Consider the following 18,574-nt stretch of genomic DNA (forward strand, 5'->3'; position numbering starts at 1 on the left):
ATTAAGGAGGCCCAGTGAGCCAGGTAGCATCACAGAAGGAGAAAAAAAGCAGGAACTGCTCAAGTGTAGAGGGTCAGGCATGGCTGAAATCCCCCATTCAGCATATGGATGAGGGGCTGCCCACACTCTCATGCAATTGCTGGGTTTTTGATTTTGACCTTCAGGCAGCCTTTCCTCACCCTTCTTTTTGGCTGGGACTGTTTGGCTGAGCCTGGGCCAGAAGGAGGGACCCCCAAAGCTCCCCAAGCTCTCCAGGTTGTCACACTCATGCACAGTGGCTTTGCTGCAGCCATCCTTGAGACAGAATCCCCCCACCCCGAGATGTCGAGTGGCTCCAGCTCCAGTGGGAAGGACCTGCTCTGGATAGAAGCATGGTGGTTTCAGAAGAAGGGATATCACCTCCAAAACTTCTGAGCAAGATCCGAAGGGTTCAGAGGGTGTAGGACACAGAGCTGTTAGGTGTCGTGACCATGTGCAAATTACATTGAATTTGTATTTTCCTTTGTGAAGTTGGAGCCTGACAGAGGGGTCAGTGTTGAGCAATCCAAGGCACTCCCGTCACCCTGGGAATGAGACACCAAACCCAGGAATTTTAATACAGTGTTTTCTCTGCGAATGCTTTTGGTCAGATATACACAGATGTGCTGTTTGCGTAACTGAAGATACAAGATAATTCTGCCTAAATACATAAAAAAGCACTTGTATACAGGCTGGCTTGCCCAGGAGAGCATGTATTGCATATAAGGTACGTTCTAGGATTTATCGTAGCAACGAGTTGAAACTTTTGAGATGGGGTAGAAGGGAATTCCTTTAAACAGCTCTGTCTGCATACTCATTTTAAAAACTCTTTTGGAGATCTTGCACAAGGAGTTATAGGCTTACATGATGTAGATGGGCTGCAGAAATTGTTTCCTATAAGCATCTGAGTGTTCTAGCTTTAGAAATTTCACATACTGACTAAATGGGCAACTCATCCTTCTGTGGTGACGTTTATGTAGGCAAACATCCTAAACATCTTTTCAAAAACATACAGCTCTAGGAAACTTGAGATTATTTTTTAAAAGCACTGCAGTCATTGCCGAAGTGCCTATCATGAAGAATATTCTCTCTCTAAATGCTAGTCCTTTATCTAGTGCACTTTTAACCTTCCATAAAATGCTCAGAGTCAAGTCTGGCAAGATACCAAAGTCTTGCGTCTCCAACTCTATGGACTCAAGTTGTATGGAGCTTTTTGGTTCTCTTTTTAAAGGAAAAAACAAGCTGCTTGCTGCTGCTTTTGTGTGTGTGTGGGGGGTGGGTTGGGTTTTTTGGTAGGCAAAATTCTTTAGAAGTTCATACATGAAAATATTTTGTCTGTATCTCAACAATCTCTCCGTGCCTGAAGTAAACCCATACATTTATGTAAGTTCAGATGTCCTCCCCCTTTCCTAAGTGTGAGTTGTTTGGCATCTTTGCCTTGAAGTACGGCACTAGAAATGAAATTTGCAGTCTCGGAGGGGCTCTGATGTTCAGAAGGCTCAGTCTTCATTTCCCCTGGTTGTCTCTTGCCTCCTGTACCTCCTCATCTCCTTGCTGAATCCGGCCACCTTTTTTCCAACATGCCAGGTTTCATCTCCAAGTGCATGGCAGGAACGAACTCTATGTGGATTCAGCCTTGAAGTTATTGTAAGACAGTTTGACAGTAACTAATATTTTACATAAGCCACTGAATTGTGGTTTCAGAAAAGTTGCTCAGACAGGGTTTGCCAGTCCTATTCACTTTGCAAATTTAATGTAGGTGCTTCTGCTGTGTCTCAGCATCTTTCAGATCACAGCAGGATGAAATGGTTTTAATACGAGGATTGATTTTCAGTGTTCAAATGCCATACTGTTACATTTCCTCTTTTCAAGGGAGTTTAAAATACCTTTTTTCAAACTGCTGTTTTTTTAAAAAGGAAAAGAAGACTTTCTTAGGAGCAGATCTAGCACAGCCATGCAAAACGTGGCAGGAAAACTGTTCCTGCAACTGCCTGTGCCGGTTGCTGGGGCACGGAGGGAACTGGCACGGGCCAACGGCTTCTGCCAGAGCAGGGCACAGGGCTTGGGCTTTAATTGACTTTTAAACATTACCATGATCATACCAACTATAAACGTTACAGTCATATATGAACCTGGGAACCCACTTTCTGTCTGTGCTCTTTTTGGAAAGGAGCAATGTAAAAATACACTTGCCCAGAAATTTATTTTCAGCCATCTCAAATTAAAAGGAGCCAGGAAAACAACGAGCTTCAGTGAGTATTTGATGCTTTCGTTTCACTACAAATTTATATTAATGTTTTTGCTTATCCAAATACCTAAAAGCACAGGTTCCTCTGGGGGTGCATTGACCCCCCTCTTTGCCAGCCTGCGAGGTCCTCGCCTCAGAGCAGCCGCCGAGGATGACAGAGATGGTTTATAATTAGAGCTCCCTTGTTAGCATAATTGCATTTGGGGGTGAGGGGGAAGGAATACCCAAGGAAAGGCTACACGTGCAGTAGCAGTAATGCAGTGTTGCAAGCCTTTGTGTTAGGGGTGGTATTTCAAGTTCCCAGTTCAGTTGACAACTTCACATCAGGTTCTCGGCCATGGGCTGCACTGTGCACGTCCCAGGCAGCAGCTCCAGCTCCCAGGGGGACTGATCATGATGTTCGTAGTAAATGTTCACGCAGAAATAGAGCCAAAAGTGTCCAGCTGAGTTTGGGATGTTGTCTAAACACTGCAAGATGGAGAGCTTACGTGTAAAAGTGTGTGTCAGTGGACAGGGGAGCAGAAGCTGTGCGTTCGGAGCCGGTGCGAGCCCCTCCACGGGAGCACGTCCTGCTCCCTGCAGTGGCAATCAGTAAAATACAAATGTTTAACTAATCCATTCACTGGGGACCGTTGTGTAAATTACAAACAGTTTTAGAGATCCTCAAGACCTCCATTGTGTTAATACAAATTGCCTTTTAGTGTTCGCTTTATATAGGATCCTTTTTAACGAGAATCCAGATGGCAGAAGGTACATAATTATTATTCATTACAGTTAATAAGTAACACTCAGAAGCCCCGATCAGCTCTGCAAGTCCCCTGTGATAGGCACTGTGCAAGTGTAAGCATCAAAAAATAGTCCTTGCTGCAGAATATTTTAGGATTTGGATTGAAGACAAGAAGGTGTGAAGGACCCTTATGTTTGCCTGCCCAGGAGCGCAGGCCAGGCTGTCGTTTTGAGGGCTCTGTCCACAGGGAGTCTTCTCACTGCTCCTGTGAACAAAGAAAATTATCTTTGATTTTAAAATGAAGCTCTAATGTTGGCCTTTTAGCTGTTCACTTGAAAACTCCTTGTGGCAAGGGAGAAGTGGTTGCAGTCAGCAGCACCTTGTTTCTCTTTCTCCACAGCTGGAGATTCCCCATCTCACATCCTGCTTTTGGGGACGGGGCAGAGCAAGTTCCTGCATTCACGGCCCCCCCGGCGCACGGCAGAGCCCAAAAAGTTCCCTGAAACAATTGCTGTGAATGACAGAAATGAAATGGAGGAGATTCAAGCCCTGCTGGCCATTATCCCACTTCCTGCATTCCTACTTGTTAATTGTCTAATTCCTAACGAGTCTTCGGGCATCTGATGGACTTTCTGATGTGTCCTCACTCTGACGCTTCCTTCCCTCCCCTCTCCGGCCTCATCCCTCACCAGAGAGACCTTGTTCCTTTAAAAATGCCATCCTTAAAAATCAGAAATACTCAGCCCAGCAAAAGGAAAAGGGAACTTGACATTAGTTGAGCTTGAAAGGCTCGGTGCTGTGAAAAGTGACTGACGTGTGAAAAGAGGCTACAATTAGTTCTTTCCCCGAGCGCTCTCCCATTCAGTCCAGGGTCACTCCTTCAGCGAGCTGCGGCTTTGAGGGTAATGTGTTGTGACAGTTTGAGATGATGAAGAATAATTCTTGTATTCAGAGTTGCTGCCGCTTCCCCGCTGCCCTGACACATCAGGCTCCTGTCATTGTATCATTTATCCCGGCTGCGGCTCCGTCGGGCTGTGCAGGAGCCTGGGCAGCCCTCGGTAGGTAAGAGGAAAGGGTCAGCTCTTCCAGCAAATGATTTTGGAGGATATTTTGAAATGGTGCTTAACAGGGGAAAGCAAACAGAGAGAAAGGAAAAACCATTAGAGGAAATAATGCACTGGAGATGAGATTTTTGAGTAGACATAAAGGAGATACCATGGCTTCAAGTGGACCACTACAGAGAGAGCACAAGTAAGAAAGGCAGCATAATTTATGAGTGTTCCAGGCAAAAGAGGGCTATATAGATTTTCTTCAGGCATTGAATTAATGCACCATATAAAATGGTTTCACATTTAAGCTTGGCAGGGCTTTATACTTTCTAGATTTGATGGGGTCCTTTCACAGTTCCTGGGGCTTTCTGGAGTTGGGGCTGTGCAGGAGCCTGGGCAGCCCTCGGTAGGTAAGAGGAAAGGGTCAGCTCTTCCAGCAAATGATTTTGGAGGATATTTTGAAATGGTGCTTAACAGGGGAAAGCAAACAGAGAGAAAGGAAAAACCATTAGAGGAAATAATGCACTGGAGATGAGATTTTTGAGTAGACATAAAGGAGATACCATGGCTTCAAGTGGACCACTACAGAGAGAGCACAAGTAAGAAAGGCAGCATAATTTATGAGTGTTCCAGGCAAAAGAGGGCTATATAGATTTTCTTCAGGCATTGAATTAATGCACCATATAAAATGGTTTCACATTTAAGCTTGGCAGGGCTTTATACTTTCTAGATTTGATGGGGTCCTTTCACAGTTCCTGGGGCTTTCTGGAGTTGAGGGTGCAACCACCTCGCTGGATGGGGACAGCACCACTTCCCCTGGCCTGAGGAACCCAGGCTGTCCCCAGAGCAGCTCCTCCTTCTCCTTCCTCTCCTCCTCTTTTTCCTCCTCTCCACCTTGCCAGCCAGCTCAGGGAGAGCAGAGTGGTTTGGACGTCAGAGCAATGGACCATCAGGCTGTGGTGTTTGGCAATATGAGCAGAACAAACTGTTTGGTGGGAGGTTTCATTTCCAATTTCTTTGGCAGCACCACAGGAAGGCTGGGCCGAGCTGTGGGCAGTGACACCAGGCAGAGAGCAGCCTGTGTTTGCTTTGCAGCACCTTTCATGTCCCATTGCTCTTCTGCAGCCCCCAGGTGTGCAGGGCCATGGGAGGGGGGTGGAGAGCTGCCCTGGGTGGCTGGGGACCTGCTGGGCCACCTTCCCCCCACTCAGGACCACCACTCCTCCCCACACTGGCAGCAGCAAAGGTTTCTCTCTTTGCCATGGCAAAAAGTGCCTGTGCCTTGAAAATCCCCGTGATTCTGGGACCCTCGGCGATGCCAGCAGTGCCCATTACTGTCAACAGCACAGGCAGGGCTGTTCCCAGCTCCCCTGAAGTGACTTTCTCCTCATGGCTTCAGCAGATGTTCCTGCTCCTTCGTATTTTTTTCCCCATCTTTTTTTTGTTTTGTTTTTAGGACTTTGTGAGTCGTTTCCTCCGGGGACATGGGCAGGTTTTAGTATTTACGTTTCCAGTATTAGCATTTATTTGTATTTGTGTTTGTTTTTCACGGGCTTCTGAAAGCCTCAAGGAGCCATTTATGGGGCCAAAATAATGCAAGTGCTGGTCTTCTCACAGTATTTCATTTCCTTGATGGTGGAAATGCTACAAGAAGAGCAGGTCTCATGTTATTTTGACCCCATAAATAGCTCCCAGAGGCCCCTTTCTTCCTTCTCCCACCCACTCCCCCCCAAATCAAATATTTAGGTTTCTGCAAAGCCTGACTTCTCAACCCTGGTTATCTTGCTTCAGCAGAAGCAAATTGCAGTTATTACAAAATAGCCAGAGAGTCTATAAGGCCGAATGGGTTTTATATGATGCACAATTTGTTGGCTACTGTACAAGTTCATTAAAGTGTATCATAAGAGGTTGTTTTACTGGTACATTTAAGGAAGTTAATACATCTCGACAGTATATGCATGGGGGAATGCAGATACAATAACCCTCAGACATGCTGGGGCCAAGTCCATTCCTGGCGTAACTCCACCAAAGTAAACTAACTCACTGGCTGGGCAGCAGGTCCTGCTCTGCTGGCAGGGCTGAGCCTTGATCCTGCAGGGCTGCCGCTGCTCCGGGCTCTCCTCCTGTCCCTGGCTTTCTTGCGGTGGGGGGGGGGGTGCGTCCTGCTTTTTTGCTTGTATTTTGTGTTTTTCAGCAAGCGTGTTCCCAGTGCAGAGGACACCAGTGGTCTGACCGGTTATGTGACACATCTTATTTAGGTCTAGGAAGTATTTTATCTCTTCCCAGCAGTGCCGCAGGGCTCGGCTGCTCCATCCTGGGGCGGTGGGAGGGCAGCGCTGCCTGCTCTGCCTGTCAGCAGGGACCTGCCTCTTGTGACACCAACAGCCCCACTACACCATGGCAGCTGCTTCTCTGCTTCTCGGGTCTGTCCAGGCATCAGGTCCATCAGAAATCAAACCCCCAGTTTTTTACCCCGCAACAGGAAGGGCGTCCCAGTGTAGTGGAGCCATTCCCAGGCTTGTCTGAGCTTCCCATGAGAATGGCATCAATGTTCCTGTGCACACACCTCTGCTCTGCTGGAAGATCTGGGAGAAAAGAGAATAGGTTGCACTAGACTTTATTTTATTTTTAATGAAACAGTGAGATGGAGGAAATGGACTAATTTGTGGCACTGTAGGAAAATGTGGTGACTGTGGTCCTAGGGGTCATACGTGCGGTGCAGTTAGTCCCTGGTGACCATGTAGTGGCTAATTGCAGACCGTGTGTGACCCAGCCATGCCAGGAGCCGGGCTGGGCAAGGGCAAGAGCCCCATTTCCTGAGCACAGCGGTGCTCTCTGCTGCAGCTCAGGACTTCCACAGTGCTGGCTGAGGTATCAAAATACACTGCTCGTCTGCCTCGCCGTGTAATTAGTTCCAGAGCATGCGAGTTCACCACACCAGGCTGTTTGAGAGTGCCTGGACTCATGTTCCCAAGGGGAATGTGTACGTTGACCATCTGCGGCACTTGAGATGGCAGCTCGGATGCGAGAGCTCCCCCGGATTTCAGCCTGACCCCCTTTGAACCCAAAGCAGGCTCTGTGCTGGCTGGAGGGCTGGAAAACTTCCTCTCTGGTTCCTCTTGAGCCTTTGCACCTCTTTTATGCTCTCTTTCGTCCTTCCCGTGGCTAGTTGAGGGGTTTGACATGCCAGAGAGCAGCAGGGAGGGAGCCAGAGCTGTGTGGCACAGCCGGGGTGAGACCCCAGCCCCCCGGCCAGCCCTGTGCCCACCGCTCTGCTCCCCGCTTTCTCTGTCCATCCTTTTTCCCTGGCTGGCATCAGTCTCTACAGTGCCACCCCCTGGCAGGCCCCCGCAGAGGTGACGACAAATCCTGCAGCCCCCAGAAAGCCACCTTGCGATCCCAAATTCCCCAGAACCCCATCCCAGCAGGGCAGGCAGTCCCAGCCAAGTCACCGAAGGACAGGCAGGACATGGTGTGGCTGAGGACAGGCAGGAGCTGGCAAGTCAGCCCGTGGCCCCGAGGGGAGCCCAGGGCTGCAGGGAAACAACCACCTCCTCCCCTTTCCCTCTGCCTTCTTTCCAATGGTTACTAAAAACACATTTGCCTGAAAATCAATTATAGGTTAAAAAAAGAGAGCGGGTGAAGTAGCCCCGTGAAGAGCTGAGCAGCCCAGGTGCTGTTTGGGGGACCCCCAGCCCCTCCAGTTCCCCCAGCATGGCCGTGGCTGCCCAGCGCCCTGGAGCTCTGACGTGGGACAGTTAACCCAAGCCAGCTGCGTGCTGAGGGAGATAAAAGCCCCAAATCAGACAGGATAAGCACAGTATTAGTGTGGGATACGCCACTCATTTCTGATTTCAATTACTGTTTTTACTTCCTGAACTCATGGGAGAGTAAGGATGTGAGGAAAATGAAGAGGTTTAGACATGGACATTCCTTCACAAAATACTGGCAAGATATAGTGATGAATACAGCTGAGGTCATTATCATTGCTGCTTATGGGGTGACTGGTTTACTGCTGATTTGTTTTTCATGTATCCTGGGCAGATTATCTTCACTGTGAGTTACCTCTATGGTCAAGGATTAAATCCTTTGGTAGGTGTATGCTCTCCTGGCTGTTATCCCTGTGGTGCCCAGGCAGCAAACGGGAGCTGTGCAGTGCCCAAGTGTGCCAGGCTGGGATGCTTTTTGTGGTAGCCAAGAACTGACTTTCTGCTTTTGCTGTGCACTTTGCAAATAGATACACCCTTATCTCAGGGGCCCATTGCAGCAAAAGGACTGCTGTGGTGTTTATAAAAAATTAAATATCCCCATGTGAGACAGAGGTGTGTAAATGGCAGAGGTGCAGTAATATTTAGTAGAGAGTGGGCACTGCTGCTCCAGCTTCTGCATCTGCAGCTCCATCCCCACCCAGGCAAAACTTCCACTGCAGGTCCAGGACAAGCTGCTGGTCCACTCTGGGGCTTTGCTTCCCCATGCCTTACAGGCACAACACCACAGCATGCACCAAATGAGAGAGTTTTTTATCTTTCCCCTTTGGCAGCAGAGGAATTTGTCCCAAGCTGCTGTCCCTGCTGGTACAGGCTGCCCAGAAGCAGCCGACGGAAGTCGCGCTTGGGGCTGCGCATTGTGACTTACCAGAATATTTTCTTGTAGCCTGTCACTGCGTGTCTGGGAGAGGATTCCTAGCCCTGGACATGGGGCTCTGCCTAATCTCAGTGCTGCGTGCTGGTGCTGAGTGCTGGTCGAGGTGACGGTGCCCAGCAGCACTGCTGCACGCTGCCACTGAGTCAACTGCTGGGTTCAAGTGGCTCACAGAGAGGCCACGGTTAGGAACGATGCTCTGCACACACAAAAATCCTCGTGTTTCGAGATTAGGGAGCAAGAAGGGCTTTGGGGAGGTCAGTGAGGGGAGGAGGTGTCTGGATGTGTGTGACCAGGAGAGGGAGAGTCGTGGTCAGGCCTGCTTTCTCTTTTGCTTTGAAGCACAGTTCAGGCACGCAGGAAAGGGGATATTTTCTCTTTGGCTCAAAAAAGCAGAGTTATTTCTGTCCATTTGTGCAGGATAAAGGGTTGTGGAAAGTCCCTGGTGTTCCTAAGATGGAGAACAGCAGTGGTTATGTACTGCGGGTAACTGGTGCTGCTCCCCCTTCCCCACCATCTCAGTCCAGGCATGAGCATCCCCACTATCAAGTCCTGCTATGTTTTAAGTTCTGCAGCCTCCTCCCAGGAAAGGGGCCACTCTGCCAGGCAGCGTTTCATGTCCCTGCCCAACCCCACAGGCTTGCCTGAGCTGTGGGCCCAGCAGAGAAGTAGACCCAGGGGCTGGGATGCCTCAGGAGAGATTCAGTAATCCCCCTGGAAAAGATGGATGACAAGCAAGTGCAGCATTAGAGCAATGATACAATAAACAGATTTGTCACTGAAGCACCATCTAACTCCAGCTTTGTCTGAAGTACTAATGAGGACCTCCTCTCTCTTCCCATTGCAGAGCTTCAGCGAGAGGGAAGCATAGAGACGCTCAGTAACAGCTCCGGCTCCACCAGCGGCAGCATCCCGCGCAACTTCGATGGCTACAGGTCTCCCCTCCCGACTAACGAAAACCAGCCCCTCAGCCTCTTCCCCACGGGATTCCCTTAAATTACCTGGACATCCAAGGGGAGATCCAGACAGGGTAACGAGCCTCCTCTCTGCCTAAACAATCCCAATGTGTCTGTCACCTGCGAGCCCACTGCTGCGCTGGATGGTTCTCGTTACCCTGATCAATATTGACGGCTCTTAAACCTTCCTGAAACATACTCACAAGATCTTGACTTTGTGTTCCTGTGCAATATGAAGAGACTCCGTCTCCAATCCCAATATCTCCGCGGCTTCTATTTTCGCTGTGTTCAGGAAGAGGTTGATTGAGGAGAAATATTTCTAAGCCATTTTTGGGCAAGCACATGATTTCACAACCGTGCTCTGCTTTTTTTCGTGTTGAGAGAACGAAGGGAATCTCGGTAACTCAGAGGAGCTCTTGCCATTTGCAAAAGTGCTGAGCATTAACAAATGAACTGGAGTGAGTGGAAACTGGAGGACTTTCTGTGGACAGGGTTGATAATGTTACTCTATTCCTTCCTCATTGCATCTCCTTGCTGCCCCCCTTCCCAACTGATACTCATCAATGCCAGGAGTATTACAAATGGAAATGTTTCTTTTTGTTCTTTGGAAGAATTATCTCTATTGCTCCGGTTTTCTTCTAGTCATGTATTTTAGAAAAGTACTTAATTGACTAACTGCAGCCACAAATTTCTCCTATTTGGGTATAAAACTTGTTCATTGGAACTCAGCTATCTGTCCAGAAATGCATGTGTCATTGAATAAATCTAAGTTAAACAACAAACTGTTTAAATGGCAGTGTTCATGGAATGTTGCTGGGCTTTGTATATCTTCCTGGACCAGACCGTGCGTGTATTTACTAACTGGAGGGCTTTAATTAAAGCCATCAGTGGATGTTATGTGGCCAGTCTAGCTTGGTTTTGCATCTCTGCTTTCTCCTCCCTGTGTGCAACGGCAGGATTTTTAATAGTGGGTGACTTTGATAGTGTTCTTCCACCCATTCAGCTCCTCTGAACATCAGCACCTATCTCTGTTCATGTGTCTGACCCCAGCTCCAGCTCCTTGTGTTGCTTGGGGCCCTATTTCTTCGTCCCACTGATTTCAGTGGGATGAGGACCAGGCAGTAGAGACACCCTCCTGAAGCTGTTGTGTTACAGGATCACATCGAAGAGGCTTTGCAGAACCCCTATAACAGGCTGACCCTGCATACTCAATGTGTGCAGTCAAAATGAGCACCACATAACTCTGCTGATAAAATAGTCATGGGCTCACACATAGTAGCCACATGAATTCCGATATCTCAGCCAACTTGTGTCAAGAAGCAGAGAGTGAGATGGGACAGTCAGCTCATGAAATTTCCTTCCCACTCCTTGTTTTGAATAGAAGGCATTTGAGTCATGGCAATGAGAGGAAACTATCTAAACCCACAAATCTTTTCACACTCTTATAGCTTTAACCAGCCCCACTGAGTGATGCAGGACTGACCACCCTCTTCTTCCTCTATCCCCAAATACCAAATTCAGTCTAGGGCTTCATTTTTTTGTCTGTTTATAACTGTAATGCCACGACTCAGATGTCAGAAGGTTTTTTTTTCCTCTCTTTCTTCAGGCTTGAAACCGCTAGTAAAAACAGAGAGTCTGCAGCAATAATTTCAGTTTCTTGCTTGGTTTTCAGTCAGTCCTTTCTCAAGAAAACAAAACAAAACAACAACAACAAAAAAAAAATCTAACTCCAGCTTTGTCTGAAGTACTAATGAGGACCTCCTCTCTCTTCCCATTGCAGAGCTTCAGCGAGAGGGAAGCATAGAGACGCTCAGTAACAGCTCCGGCTCCACCAGCGGCAGCATCCCGCGCAACTTCGATGGCTACAGGTCTCCCCTCCCGACTAACGAAAACCAGCCCCTCAGCCTCTTCCCCACGGGATTCCCTTAAATTACCTGGACATCCAAGGGGAGATCCAGACAGGGTAACGAGCCTCCTCTCTGCCTAAACAATCCCAATGTGTCTGTCACCTGCGAGCCCACCGCTGCGCTGGATGGTTCTCGTTACCCTGATCAATATTGACGGCTCTTTAACCTTCCTGAAACATACTCACAAGATCTTGACTTTGTGTTCCTGTGCAATATGAAGAGACTCCGTCTCCAATCCCAATATCTCCGCGGCTTCTATTTTCGCTGTGTTCAGGAAGAGGTTGATTGAGGAGAAATATTTCTAAGCCATTTTTGGGCAAGCACATGATTTCACAACCGTGCTCTGCTTTTTTTCGTGTTGAGAGAACGAAGGGAATCTCGGTAACTCAGAGGAGCTCTTGCCATTTGCAAAAGTGCTGAGCATTAACAAATGAACTGGAGTGAGTGGAAACTGGAGGACTTTCTGTGGACAGGGTTGATAATGTTACTCTATTCCTTCCTCATTGCATCTCCTTGCTGCCCCCCTTCCCAACTGATACTCATCAATGCCAGGAGTATTACAAATGGAAATGTTTCTTTTTGTTCTTTGGAAGAATTATCTCTATTGCTCCGGTTTTCTTCTAGTCATGTATTTTAGAAAAGTACTTAATTGACTAACTGCAGCCACAAATTTCTCCTATTTGGGTATAAAACTTGTTCATTGGAACTCAGCTATCTGTCCAGAAATGCATGTGTCATTGAATAAATCTAAGTTAAACAACAAACTGTTTAAATGGCAGTGTTCATGGAATGTTGCTGGGCTTTGTATATCTTCCTGGACCAGACCGTGCGTGTATTTACTAACTGGAGGGCTTTAATTAAAGCCATCAGTGGATGTTATGTGGCCAGTCTAGCTTGGTTTTGCATCTCTGCTTTCTCCTCCCTGTGTGCAACGGCAGGATTTTTAATAGTGGGTGACTTTGATAGTGTTCTTCCACCCATTCAGCTCCTCTGAACATCAGCACCTATCTCTGTTCATGTGTCTGACCCCAGCTCCAGCTCCTTGTGTTGCTTGGGGCCCTATTTCTTCGTCCCACTGATTTCAGTGGGATGAGGACCAGGCAGTAGAGACACCCTCCTGAAGCTGTTGTGTTACAGGATCACATCAAAGAGGCTTTGCAGAACCCCTATAACAGGCTGACCCTGCATACTCAATGTGTGCAGTCAAAATGAGCACCACATAACTCTGCTGATAAAATAGTCATGGGCTCACACATAGTAGCCACATGAATTCCATATCTCAGCCAACTTGTGTCAAGAAGCAGAGAGTGAGATGGGACAGTCAGCTCATGAAATTTCCTTCCCACTCCTTGTTTTGAATAGAAGGCATTTGAGTCATGGCAATGAGAGGAAACTATCTAAACCCACAAATCTTTTCACACTCTTATAGCTTTAACCAGCCCCACTGAGTGATGCAGGACTGACCACCCTCTTCTTCCTCTATCCCCAAATACCAAATTCAGTCTAGGGCTTCATTTTTTTGTCTGTTTATAACTGTAATGCCACGACTCAGATGTCAGAAGGTTTTTTTTTCCTCTCTTTCTTCAGGCTTGAAACCGCTAGTAAAAACAGAGAGTCTGCAGCAATAATTTCAGTTTCTTGCTTGGTTTTCAGTCAGTCCTTTCTCAAGAAAACAAAACAAAACAACAACAACAAAAAAAAAACTTCCTCAGGATGAAATCAGAGGAGAGTTCGCCCATAAGTAAGTACTCACAGCACTGGCCCCCTGGCTATATCAGCTGTAGTTCTACTTTTCTTTTTTGTCTGTAAAATAATGACTTGAAGTGAGGGGCTGAGGGCAGGGCTGGCACTGCGGACAAATGGGACCGCAGGGTCAAGTCAGTCCACACCAGTCAGGATTTTTAACACGGTTCAAGCCAAGGTCGGCTCCAAAAGTTCAAACAAAATCCAGATTAACACATACAGAAGGGATTGTGTTGTCACCGTGATGCTTGTTTCTTTTCAGGCTTTCCAAGGAATGGCCATCAGGGACAAAGTTCTTGTAGAGGAAGGTGACTGCTCTTCTCCCTCCTGCCCCTCGGCTGCTGGTTCGTACTGCACACACGGAGTAGGATAGTGCAGAACACAGAGTGGTGTCATTGGAAATGTATTTGTTGTTGGCAGGCATTAAATCACTTTTTATAAGTGCTGCAATACGGCCATGTGGAAATTCCCAGTCTGCAAGAAGCTCCTTTGAATCAGGATGTTTTGTTTAAAGGAGGCGGGGTCGGAGGGGAACCTACAAACTGGGGCTGTACCAAAATATTTTCAGTCTGGTTCATTGAAAAGAATGTCCTAGATTCTCTGCTGTTGGTAGCCCTTTAGCCACACTGTTAAGAATTCCTGGAGCCTAAAAAAAAAAAAATAATCAAGCACTGCTATGAGGTTGCTAATTTAATTTGATACTTTCACAGATGAACCAGCAGAATAACCACCAAGTTCCAGCTCTTCAGTGAGCCAGTGAAAGCTGAGTGTGTTGCAATTATAGGGTCCAATTCAGCAATAACTCTGTGGGGCCCGATTCAACACATCCCCATGAAACACCATCTCTCCTCCACCTTACTCTCAGCAGCAATATTCTTTTCAGGCACCAGGGAAAGAATATTGTTGCTCCTTGCTGGTATCTAGAAGCTGCTCCTAAGGGAGGTTTGCCCCTGACTTTAATGCAACCAGGGTTTCAATTGAGGGATCTGATCCAAACACCACTTAAAGCAAAAATAGCCAGAGGCTCATGCTCTTCGTGGGATTTTGGACCAGTGTCTCCTGTTGTTGTGGAAATAACCCAGGTGAGTTGCTGAAATGCTGGGTTTTCAAACACAGTGGCTGGCAAGCAGTCACAGGCAGCCCAGCAAGAATGTTGTGCCATGATATAAACCACTGGCTCAGAAAGAGCCCAAAAGACACGCTGGACTTGTAGGTTTTCAAACTGTTTCCAGTAGTAGTAAGCAGTGGCCTCCTGCTGAGTTCAAAAGGCAAAGCATCTCATTTCAAGCAGGATGGGCTGTATATCACTCTGGGCATAAAGTGGAGCTCTTCTATTAAAAGTTGAGTTCAGATTTCATGAATTAACATGAAATATTGCTTTCTTATCCTACCCTGGTTTCTGTAATAAACACACGCATGTAGTGTGCTTAAATCATGGGAGGGGAATGTTTTGCTGTTTGAAAAGAAGGGGAAAGTCAAAGGTTCTCCAAACGTGACAGCTTTAAGTTCAAATGAAGTTAAATCTCGGAACCAGTCCAGGGCCTGGGCATAACCAGCAGAGTTGGTGTTTCCTGGTGCTTTGCAGAGGATGTGGAGTTTGGGCTTGATTTGCTTTGTCCTGCTGAGCCCTGATGGGAAACTCAGCTCTGCCCCAGCAACGCCCACAGACCCCATCCTGCCTCCCAACTCCACCAGTTTCTGGTTCTGCCCCAAACCAGCATTAGCCTGAGAACAGAGTGTGCTGGGATGAGGTTGAGAGAAGGCAAGACAAGACAAGGAAATCCACCAAGAGTAGAACACCACTGAGATCTCTGTCTTCCTTCCTCAACCAAGAGCCCCCAGGAGGGTTTTGCTACAAAGTGCAGCTGTGAAATCCCTGGTTGCTGCTCCCCCTCCTCTCTGCCCCTCCAAGCATGGGGGTAAACACAATGCTTCCACCAGAGCTTCCTTAGGAACTTTTTGAGGGTCCAAACCACGTCCAGGCCACGGCCTAACATTCATTTTCTCCCTTCTTCACTCTGGCTTGTTGCTGTGCAGGGTAGGAAAGTTTGCGCCATTTCCTGTTGTCTCTCCCTTATGCTCCTGAGATATTGTAAAAATGTTCGGTATCCTCCACTAGGTTGTAATCACTTCACCCTAATGTTTCACAGCTGCTAAGTGTAACTTTAAACCCAACCATTTGAGTGCTTACAATTAGCGAGTCAATGGAGCTGAGATCAGGTCTTGGTGATTGCAAAAAGAGATGAAACTCCCCCCCCCCGAGTTATAATTTCATAAAATGAGAGCAAAAGTTCTGGAGATTAAGGGTTTTTTTCAATGCAATAAATGATTAGTGGCTTATGTGCTAGGAAAAAAATAATTGAATCCACTGCTTGGGCTGTTTCACAGATGGAAAAGGCACTGGGACAGGCATGTGTCTGCGGCGGCAGCTCCTCTGTCCTGGTAACTGCATGAGCCTGCTCTCAGAGCTCCCTGTGCTCTGTCTGCAGGAGCTGGGCTGCTGGGAACAGAAGGAGCTGGAGACAAAAGGTTCCAGCTCAGCGTCTCACCTGTCCTGCCAGGAGCTGCAGCACAGCCAGGAGGTGCTTTCCACCCTCCCACCCCCCTGCTCTCATTCTGGTATAAAACCATGTGGCTTCCCCGGTGCTGAGTCTGGGTCTTTACCCTTGGGTTCCCCCCCCAACGGTGCCTTCAGCCCCACTGTAGGCAGAAGGTGTTGGAAGCAAGGGGCAGAGCAGCAAGGGGACATGCAGGGACTCTGCTGGTGGCCCCGGGTTCTGCAAAGCTGTTTGGAAACATCACAGGGGCTGTTTCAGCCCATGATGTTTCTTAACATTCCCTGAATACAAGCGTGAACTGAGGCTTCTAGTGAAGAGTCCTCCCCCCCAGCCCAAGGGGGTAGAGCCTCCTTGGCTGATGTTTTGGGGTTTGCTTCTGCTCAGTGCTCCTGCCTCCTGCACTTGCTGGGAGCAGGGCTGGGTTACACCAGGAAATGCTGTTACGTGGTGAAAGCCAAGGGCAAGTCAGAGTGGGGATGTGGGTCACCATCCCTGGAGCTGAACAGGGGACATGGTGGAGTTGGTGCTTCCTCGATCCCACACGGTGCCCAGCTACACTCTGGTTCCTCCAACACCGTGACCACTGGAGCTGGTGTTTCCCACTGCAAGATCCAGCCTGGAGGAGGTGCTGTGTGGTTTCCCTCCTTCAGGAGCAGTGGTTCACATCACACACACCCCATCCCTGGCTGTGCCTGGGCATTGATGTTGTCCCATCAATTGTCAGCCTGTCCCTCGCTGGGCTCAGATGTCACTTGAAGGTGTGCATCTCTTGCTGAGTTCCCAGGCTGAACTTCTGCCTTTCTTTGGATTTTCTGTTGCAGGAAGTGACACTAAAATCTGATGTCCCCCAACAGGCTGTGGGCAGGTCACAGGAACAGGTGTCATCCAACTAGCAATTCCCAGCCTGTGCTCAGCACCATGCAGCACCCAGCTCTCTCAAAGGTGGACGCTCCATCCCTGACACATTGCAACCACAGGATGGTCACTACTGGCCTCACTGGGTGGTCACCACAGAGGGCAGGGTCAGGAGCTTGCAGCCTTCCCTGTCCTCTCTGCCTCCTTCCCCCATCCTGTTGGGTTTCATGACATCCCTGGGGATGGGCACAGCGCAGCAGGGATGCTGCTCCCTGGCAGCCCTCCCTCCACGGGAAGCAGTCCTGCCACCTGACCATAAATACTAATTAATAGCCAAGCCCTGGTCTAGATCAAGGAGGAGGCTCTGAATTTTCTTGGGAACTTCGATGTCTGAAAGGTATCTTAAATATTCTCTAGCACTCAGACTATCAGTAGGTCAATTATATGGTGAGCAGTCATACAAAGTTAATTTCTAATTTAATACAATGTTAAAAGGTTGTCAGGTTAAAATCTAATCTATAAACAAGACATGAAACGTCTCTTTAAAATGAGTGTCATGAACTGGTCCTGGCTCAAACCACAGACTGCTGCTTCTTTTATAGGATGTAATTACTTCCCAGTGAGTATTTACAATATTATTATAAGGGGGTAATAAAAGGCCGGTGCCAGCCATGCCCACTGCCAGCTGGGCACTAATCCTGCTCCTACCCCAGCCCCTCTCCCTCCAGACCCTTCGCTGGGAATGTGGGAAGTGCCAGCTCATGGTGCTCAGCTCCTGCTCTGGTAGAAGAAGAACTGGTCATGTTTTCACTTAAAAACACAGTGGGGTTGGGGGGATGGGGAACCCCCCAGTGTGTTTTGGAAGGAGCACAGTGTCTGTGTGAGGTGGGCTCATGAACTGGCACCACAGCCTTTCACCAGCCCCCACCATGTGCTGAACCTGACAGTCCCGGGTGGGAACAGTGGGCAAGTGCCTGCGTTTTTGAACAACCTGGGGAAAGGACTTTGGCAAGGTCTGGCCGTGGGCTGAAGGTTACAAGCCATGTTCAGACCAGCGGCCTCATTCAAGCAGAAAACCAGAGGCAGCACCTGCAGTCCTGGGCAAAGAGCTGACCCTGTGCCCTGCCTCCCCACCTCTCCCCCGCATCCCTCCACATGAGGGACAGGCAGGACACCGGCAGGGGGGACCGGTCACATCCTGCTGCCTCTCCTCCCATGCAAGGGGTGTCCACATTGCAGCCATCTCTTGAGGTACATTGGATTTTGCTCCTTTTGCTGTTGAAAGGGAAAAGTCCAGCTGTCATGTGGGAGAGATGCCATTGTCCCACCCGGGCAGCTGGCCGGACCACGAGACTCCTGCTCCTGGTAGTCCACAGTGTCTGGGGGAGCTGCCCTTGTGAGGCTCAGCCGAAGAACACTCTGTGTCACCTCACCACAGGTCACACAATTAGCTTCAAAATCATGTGGGTTTATTTTCCAGGAGGAGCAGCACTGGCTCCAGAGGCTTGGATCAAATGTGGTCGTATCTGAGCTCTCCTCTGCACCTGTGAAACCCTCCAAGCTGGGGTTTTTCTGAAGAAGACCAAGATTTTGATGGGAACAGGTAATCCCCACAGGGAGGGCTGCAGGAAACTTGGTGTAATATAATGCTGGTGCTAAAGTGGAGGGAGGTGGTGATGTTCTGCTCTGACCAGCCCATGAAGCTGCAAGGGATGCGTGGGTTCAGCTGTGGCCCCTCCGCTGGGCAGGACTCCTTCCCTGCCCTGGGTTTTCTGGTAAATTCTGCTGCGTTTTGTAATTGAGAAAAGCAGCTGCTGAACATCTGCGCAGGCAGCGCCCGCTCCGAGCGGCTGCCGGGGCTGCGAGCCCTGG

General features: G+C 48.5%; 1 protein-coding gene across 2 annotated transcripts in view; it reads left to right on the top strand.

Moving 5' to 3' along the window:
• BCAS3 (breast carcinoma amplified sequence 3) overlaps positions 1–9,679 on the top strand; it is a 352,402-nt gene extending 342,723 nt beyond the window's left edge. For both annotated transcript variants that reach the window (XM_010009054.1, XM_010009055.1), the window contains one exon: positions 9,531–9,679. In XM_010009054.1, the coding sequence (XP_010007356.1) occupies positions 9,531–9,679 (149 nt within the window). The remainder of the gene's footprint in view (positions 1–9,530) is intronic.
• The last annotated feature ends 8,895 nt before the right edge of the window (positions 9,680–18,574 follow it).

This window comes from Chaetura pelagica, unplaced genomic scaffold (genome assembly GCF_000747805.2).
Source record: "Chaetura pelagica isolate M959 unplaced genomic scaffold, ChaPel_1.0 scaffold72, whole genome shotgun sequence".
Lineage (NCBI taxonomy): Eukaryota > Metazoa > Chordata > Aves > Apodiformes > Apodidae > Chaetura > Chaetura pelagica.